This window comes from Branchiostoma lanceolatum, chromosome 18, assembly GCF_035083965.1.
Source record: "Branchiostoma lanceolatum isolate klBraLanc5 chromosome 18, klBraLanc5.hap2, whole genome shotgun sequence".
Classification (NCBI taxonomy): Eukaryota; Metazoa; Chordata; class Leptocardii; order Amphioxiformes; family Branchiostomatidae; genus Branchiostoma; species Branchiostoma lanceolatum.
The window spans coordinates 11,072,723-11,080,877 of NC_089739.1; the positions used below are offsets into that span (position 1 = coordinate 11,072,723).

Sequence of the window (8,155 nt, forward strand, 5' to 3'; positions counted from 1 at the left end):
TGCGATTATCAGGTTATGAAGAAGGGTCAGAGGTCAATTCTTGGAAACATGGCTGGATACCTACGGTTTCTGCCGATTAAAAAGTTGAAATTATGCTCTAAATTGAAACTTTAGAGGTCAGACACCCCATCCAATGTTAGCTTTTTATGGACTAAAATTCAAGTAGGTGACTTTTGACAGCCTCTTTCTTACATGATTACCATGTATTAGATAGCAGGTCTGGATTACTGTCTTGTGGCCTTTACATTGCATACACGCCCACTTGTTTGTTTGAACCTTTGTTTATTCATGATAAGCTCAAATCGGCACGCAAGCCGCTTTTCATTGAGGTCATGAGGGAAGAGGTAAGGGTCAGATAACAGAGATACACAGTCATTTGAGTCCTAATAACTCTATAAACATATATCATTACATATTTATGGTACAACAATATACAATTGTTACAATATATAGTAGGGCGAAAGCTGGTTCATGGTCCGTGTCCGTTCGTTTTGTTCATTTCCTTTACTTCATCATCTCCCATGGATCTCTCACTGTTCATGAGTCAGACGTTTTGTTGTCGATTGGTGTGTGTGTTTGTGAGAGTGGGGTTTGACCACACTCCGAAATTGGATTTTGAATGCTAGCTACGTATGGGAAACTAACAGGAAGTTGGTGTCAAAGGTGCCAGAAAGGTCCCAGAAAGGTGACAGGAAATAGTATTGACCCCAGAGTTTTCCCAAGGCGCCTCATGCAGTGTTTTATCTATAGGTACAGCTCATAGATAGATTATCAAAGATAAAAAAATAAACAATAAACCTGAGCAAAAGAAGCTGTCAGAAGTAAAAAAAAAGCCGTTAAGTGAGGGTAGTCATACAAAGTGCATTTCCCAATGCCACAACATCGGGGCATATCAGTAGTTTCGAACTTGGGAGCTCTCGGGGGCTATGTACCGGGATTTGTCTATAAGCGCATGCGTCGTTTGTATTTGTATCTATTCACAATGAGACAAGTCATCACAACGGGTCAGCCAGGGCACAAAATACAGACGAACGTTCATCGCTTTCATTGTTTATCTGGCACGGTTGACCCTTGACACGGTGATGTACTATACAAACACACGTACACATGCATTCATCATGGCGCGTCTTGTATGGTTCGCTTTCCTGTCCGCCATTTTAACACTATCCCGAGGAAACGATCGGCCCAACTTCGTATTCTTCGTGGCCGACGATTTGGGAATCGGCGATGTCGGCTGCTTCGGAAACGACACTATCCGGTAAGCACACAGCCCCATACGGCAAAGTATTTTTCAACTGGTCATGTAACGATCCTATATTGAGCCTGCACTTCGGCGGGTACTAGTGTAACAGTGGGGACCAACCTCCACTGGTGTAACAGTGGGGACCAACCTCCACTGGTGTAACAGTGGGGACCAACCTCCACTGGTGTAACAGTGGGGATCAACCTCGCCCCTTCGGGTTTTTACAGTGGTTCCCACGCCGGCCCTGTGAGTAACGATCAGATCCTACAGGGAATGTCGTACTCGGAGACTCGAGACGAGTCTTAAAAGAAAAGGGGGAGTAGTGTAACAGTGGGGATCAACCTCCACTAACTGACCAGTCTAACTGGTCCGGACCTTTTAGCCTTGTGGTTAGCGCGTTGATTCCCCAAGCCGTGCGGATCGGGATTGGCGCGGGTTCTAATCCCGGGAGCGGCGTACTCGCCCCTTTGGGTTTTTATACTAGTATTGTTGTTCACACGCCCATGTCAACTAGCGCTAATCTCCAAGCAGATCCACACCGGGCGCGAAAATCGTAGTATGCTAGCCAGAGAAGGTCCAGTCAGCCAGAGAGGGTCCAATAGCCCGGTAGGGATCTGCCCTTAGACGGACCTGAACAAGGTTATTAACACGCAATTGTTACCTAATCTCCCCGCAGTCAAACTGCGCTTAGAAAGAAGGTGCGAATTGTGCCGGCGTTCGAAGCCCGGCGCCCGTCATGGGTCAGCTGCGCGCCGTCTCACAGTTACCCGGCAGGTTTGAATTCCAGATAACAATGGAAGCAAGCAGGCGCTGGTGGACGGAAAGAGTCAGCCGTAATTTCTGTGCTATCTGGGAGTTTGAAATTAGGGAGACTCAACTTGATGCCATTCTAGCATGTCTGGAGAGTAAAGATGTATTTGTTGGGATTGCGACGGGCAAGGGGAAATCCCTGTGCAACCAAGTTGCATTCCGCTGTGTCTGCCGTGAAACAAAACTCGTCTCACCGTTACGAGCGCTAATCAGCGACCAAGTAAGGACGTTATGTAGAGACTTCTCGATCCACCGGACGACGCCATGGCTTCTGCCATAACTCAAGACATGACAAACGATAAGACTCGGGTTTTACTGAACTGAATATAGACGCGAGAATCTGACTCTCAAAAAGATACAAACCAAAGACACTGAAAGATGGCGGTGTTTCGGCGTGGTTTTGCACCGCATCCAAGCGTGAAAGAATGGCCAAAAACAGATTCCAAGTTGTGGTTAAAAAAAAGACACACCAAGCATTCACATAAATAAAAAGACATTTTAATCAATTATGGTTTAACATTAAGCTAGAAACTAATGGTGCAAATTTGTCTAACCGAAAAGTCTGTATGTCGATACGTTTGCTTTGATGCGTTGTGATGCGGTGTGTTCCCGCACTATTGTATCTGAGGGGAAACTCCCGCTGTGAAATGGCGCGGCCGCCTGGTTCGTCCCAGATTCGATGTTGTAAAACGATAATCCCTGCCAATTTTCATGTTGGAGTTAAACAGGCACGAGGAGGAGTAGAGGCACCTTTCTCAATAGGCTGCCCCTCCTCGTGCCGGTTAATAACCTTGTTCGGGTCCGTCTAAGGGCAGATCCCTACCGGGCTATTGGACCCTCTCTGGCTGACTGGACCTTCTCTGGCTAGCATACTACGATTTTCGCGCCCGGTGTGGATCTGCTTGGAGATTAAACTAGCGCAGGCTGGGGGAATATTACGACGTGGTAACCAAGCTCAAAATACGTACGGCCATCATGAAAAATCGTCAGTCAGAAAAAGGCTCAGGCGGTAAAACAGTTATATCCAGGGTCCGCGGACTGCATAACAGGGTAGTACGAGTTCTACTGCGAGGCCATAATAGGAATAATCGTCGAGAATGGATATATACACATAGTCAAGTTTTCTGTCACAATACTGCTACACTTTGTACGACACGATTTAATGTTGTAACTCTATGAAAGGTGAGTCAGGGGTTTGAATAGATGCGATCATTTCTGCAAAAGGAATGTGCTTGTATGTTACAGGGGTATTGCCGTGAAGTTTGTAATGTATTATCACCGTATCAGTGATTTGTTGAACTTTGACACGCTTCCTACCGGGTTATATTGACCGATCGGGCAAATATTGCCCGATCGGTCAATAGCACGGGAGGACCCGGCAAATTACATCACCTTATGTTTGCAGTAAGAAGTTGTGACTGGTTTAGTGAGCAAAAAACATAGAACAAAATAGTCTTCCAGTTAACACAGAATTGTGCCGAATTTTACAATCTCTACCTCATACAATAATAATTTCGGAATAAATCATACGATACTTAAAATATTTACAAATCACAATCGTCATTACCGACATATTTCAAAGTTGACATAACGCGTGGGAGTTACTAGCTTTCATTCGTTTTTCCTAGTCCCCTATCAAACATATGTAAAATTGTAATTGTCGCTTGTATTTTTCAGAACTCCGAATATTGACAATATAGCTGTTAAGGGAGCCAAGTTGACCCAACACCTGGCTGCCGCTGCCGTCTGTACCCCCAGCAGAGCAGCATTCCTTACCGGACGATATCCGATCAGATATGGTAAGTAGTTTTGTCCTTTTCTTTTCTTGGAACAACTTCTATGTTACACATGCTCTCTCTGTCAGGGGTGGGTTGGGCCTAACCCGTGGAAGGGCACCCTCCTGAAAGCCAGAGTCCCTATCACTCGATTCATTAGCTCGCTCGCGTAGGGGCCCTGCTCTTTAGCCCCGGTAGACACGGTTCTGGCGCCGGCCGTCGCCACCAAAACAGCATCAGCCAATCAGAGGGTTTGCTAAACCTCATCCAGAGCAAAAGCGTAAAGGACGCTGGGAAGCTATCAATCAATCTGGTTACGTCTAACATCGTTTCTTTAGGTTCAGAACAAATTAACCGCCAAATAGAACCCTTTCCAAATACCAGCGCCATTTTGAATCTCGCGCGAGCGCGCGTTTAATATTTGAGCCGCCCGTTTACCGTTTGTTTATTTTTCCCGTGCTCAAATAACGCGCGCTGGCGACAGATTCAAAATGATGCCGGTATTTGGAAAGGGGTTTATTGTGCCAAATAAGGATAGCTCATTAATTATTCATGAGCAACTGTCAGTAACGTCGACAGAACCGTGTCTACCGGGGCTAAAGAGCAGGGCCCCTACGCGAGTGAGCTAAAGAATCGAGCGATAGGGGCTATGCTTTCAGGAGGGTGTGGAAGGGTTGCTATAGAAGCTTGATTCAGTCAGGCTACTTGGAACGCTGGTCACAAAATCTTTGAGTGTAGGGGGATGCTATATCCGTTCCTTGTAGCAAAACGTTTACATTATATCTATAACGTTACATACATGTTCAAATAAATTGTCTCAGGCTCGAGTTATTGCTGCAGTAATTATTTACTCATTGATTGTAGATTCTTGGAATGCGGGATTTGTTTAATCTCCTATGTCTCACACTGATAAGAAAAATCTTGCACATACAGGAATGGTTGGAATGGACCAACCCGCGACTTGCATCCATATGTCCGAACCAAGCGGGTTACCGAGGTCGGAGGTCACTTTTCCCCAGCTGGCAAAGGATCATGGGTACCGAACAGCATTGCTTGGTGAGTGCGTATTTTTATATAGTTTGAATAAGCCATAGAATGATTCAGTCCAAAGTTGCGAAGTACGATTGGGATTTCTAAAATGATACCAGCTTTAAGAATCATGTCTCAACTTCCTGCTGAATATACGCATTTCTGTGTACTGCATCCCAAAACGTTTCAAGTATCATTTGGAATAGTCCACTTCTCCACGGGGATAGGTGCAGGTCATACATTATAACTTTTTTAGAAACTGGACACTCAAGCATTCATAAATATACCGTTTGTTTTCTTACAGGAAAATGGCATCTTGGTCTGAACTGCGCATGGGCAGGGGACCACTGCCACCATCCCAGTAAGTTCGGTTTTGATTATTTTTACGGACTCCCCGTTAGCAACGCCCTGGACTGTGACCCGGATGCGAAGGAAACGATTGGGCAGCGCGTCGCTCAGATACTCTCTCAACGTCTACGATTGGTGGAGATATCGACGTCCATTTTTGTTGTCATCTTGGCGCTCAAGTACTTGAAGTACATTCAATGGAAAACAGTGATTCTGTTCTCCGTATTTGCTTCGTCACTTCTGGCATATCCACATCTAAGACAGATCGGTGGAAGACGTTTAAACTGTGTGATGATGAGGGATGATGACATCATAGAAATGCCGTTCAACATCTCCACCATCACGCCCAGGATGACACTGGAGGCCATCAAGTACCTCGAAGAAAGCAAAACCGCAAACGAGCCCTTCTTGTTGGAAGTCTCCTACTGGAACGTGCACACAGCCCTCCTTCCTTATAAGGAGTTCCGCGGGAAAAGCCGACACGGTCCCTATGGCGACAGTGTGGAGGAGATGGACTGGAGCATCGGGGTTGTCATGGCAACCTTAGAACGACTGGGCTTGACGGACAACACCTTTGTGTACTTCACGTCTGACAACGGCGGCCATATTGAAACTGGCGATGAAGGAGGGTCAAATGGCATATATAAGGGTAATGAATGATGTAATTGTTCTACCATTAAGATTTAAAACATGGATACATTTTTTCTTTTACTTAACATATTGCTTAAATCTCATTGAGTAGCATATCACAGGATCAAGGTAAATTTTTGACAGGAATATTTTTTTATAGTGTTGAAAGTTTGAAATCCAACCAAAACGATGTCACTCCTCTGGATATCTATTTACATATACAGCGTACAAACCACTTCTTTGTGACTAAGAGACCCAGTGTTTCTGCAAAATTTAAAACAAATTAGACTTCAACGAGCTCATTGTTCTTTTCATGGAACGCCGCTATTCTTCTCATATGTAGACCATAATGTTTTTTCTTCTACTCTTACAGGAGGCAAAGGCCAGGGAGGCTCTGAAGGGGGAATCCGTATGCCTACAATTGTGCAGTGGCCGAGGTATTTCAAAAATATTCATTGCATCCTAAAGGCTTTAGCTGAATCTATCGCTTCGATCATATCAATGGCATTGTTTGTTTATCATATATTTATTTGCGGAAATCATCTACTAAAGGTATGTAATGTATTTCTATATTATGCATTTGTGGGGTCGGTTGTAATTTGGCTTCACGAAATTTGTCTACTTAATACAGGAAAATCAAGCCCGGTACTGTAGTTACGGAGACCACTAGCCAGATGGACATTTTCCCCACGGTAGCAGACATCCTCAAGGCCCCGCTTCCACAGGACAGGGTGATGGACGGGCGGAACATCCTGCCGTTGCTAGGCGGGGCCAAGCAACCGTCTCCACACGACTTCATGTTCCACTACTGTGGGGAATACTTGCACGCCGTTAGGTACAGGCCCAGGGACGGTGAGTTTGTTTGTTTGTTTTGTATCTATCATCACACGGCTGCTTGTGTGACTACTAAGGTGGCAAGTCCATATTTTAGGTGCGCACTTAAGGAATATGAATCCGTTTTTTTGTTTCTGTTTGTGCCTCAGAACCAGTGGACCGTCTTATGGCATTCAAGATTGTTCCTAAGTCTCCAAGCAGAGGTTAGGTTCCGTCTTGCTTATGGCGTCGTTTTTATAGCCTCCGTTGCAGTCCTTCCCACTAGCGATTTTTCAGCGATTTAAAAAAAATAATAATTGGGGTGGGGGGGCGTATCTACTTGAGGCCCCGTATCTGCTTGGGATTCTGTTACCGCTGTGATCCACACAGCGGACACAGGATCACAGCGGTAACAGAATCCCAAGCAGATATGAGGCCTCAAGCAGATACGACCCCCCTCCCCCCCCCAAAAAAAACAAATTGAAAAAAAAATCGCTAGTGGGAAGGACTGCAAAGGAGGCTATCGTTTTTAGGCGTTTTTGTCGGGCTTTCCATTTTGTGTCACGTTTTCTTTATATTTGGCCGGCGGACATAAAGAAAACGCACGTGAAAGCCCGACAAAAAACGCAAAAAATGACGTCAAAAACGAGCCGGAGCCGAACCTCTGTTTGGGGAGCAATTATTTTCTTACTTCGGGCTGTGGTCAACTAAAAGTATTAGTCTCTTGAATTATAAGTAATGAAGTTTTTCTTTGTTGTGTTTCTTTTTTTTTTACAGGAAATGTGACGTGGAAAGCACACTTTGTTTCCTACAACTGGGATCCCGGTACCACTGGCTGCTCCACACTGTTCCTCTGCCGGTGCGCAGGTCAGGAGGTCACCCACAACGATCCGCCATTGCTGTATGACGTCACTAACGATCCCGTTGAAGATCGACCAATCAGCGCCAGCTCAGACCCTACATACTCAGTAGTTATTGAAGCCATCAAAAGGGCTGTGGGAGACCATGTAGATTCTCTGACTGATGTTGAAAAACAGTTTGGGCTGTCGAATTTCTTTTCTCGCCCATGGTTACAGGAATGTTGTAACTTTCCTTTCTGCGACTGTCAGGAGAATGTCGACTTGTCTTCTCTACAAATTGGTGGCTAATCATGAACAAATTTGTAACTTATGATGAGTACATCAAAGTTTTGTGGATTTCCCACGTTTACCCGTATTGATTATCAGATGCCAGGCTTTCTTTTTGCTTTTTTTGTGTGCATTCGGCAAATGCTTTTGATACCCAATCTGTAGAAGGTTGGTTGGTTGGTTGGTTGGTTGGTTGGTTGGTTGGTTGTCTCCTACCAACCTTCAAACCCTGCAATAATAGCATGTATAAGCAATGAAGAAGTTTGACAAACATGCTGTACTCTTTGTTGTCTTTGATGCATGCAAGCGTCAAAATTAGTTTAAGCAAGACCAAACTAAACATTATTACATCGTACTGTATGAAATCAACCCACATTAAA

At 44.8% G+C, this 8,155-nt stretch overlaps 1 protein-coding gene across 2 annotated transcripts; it reads left to right on the forward strand.

Moving 5' to 3' along the window:
- The first annotated feature begins 1,023 nt into the window (after positions 1 to 1,023).
- Positions 1,024 to 8,048, forward strand: LOC136423741 (steryl-sulfatase-like). Of its 2 annotated transcripts, XM_066412000.1 has the most exons (7): positions 1,024 to 1,258; positions 3,731 to 3,852; positions 4,762 to 4,884; positions 5,162 to 5,854; positions 6,209 to 6,272; positions 6,467 to 6,687; positions 7,426 to 8,048. In XM_066412000.1, the coding sequence occupies exons 1-7, from the start codon at positions 1,083 to 1,085 to the stop codon at positions 7,794 to 7,796; spliced, it is 1,770 nt and encodes a 589-aa protein (XP_066268097.1). In that variant the 5' UTR covers positions 1,024 to 1,082; the 3' UTR covers positions 7,797 to 8,048. The 2 variants fall into 2 exon arrangements, with proteins under 2 accessions (XP_066268097.1, XP_066268098.1); XM_066412001.1 differs by lacking the exons at positions 1,024 to 1,258; positions 3,731 to 3,852 and adding an exon at positions 4,324 to 4,562.
- Positions 8,049 to 8,155: the final 107 nt, after the last annotated feature.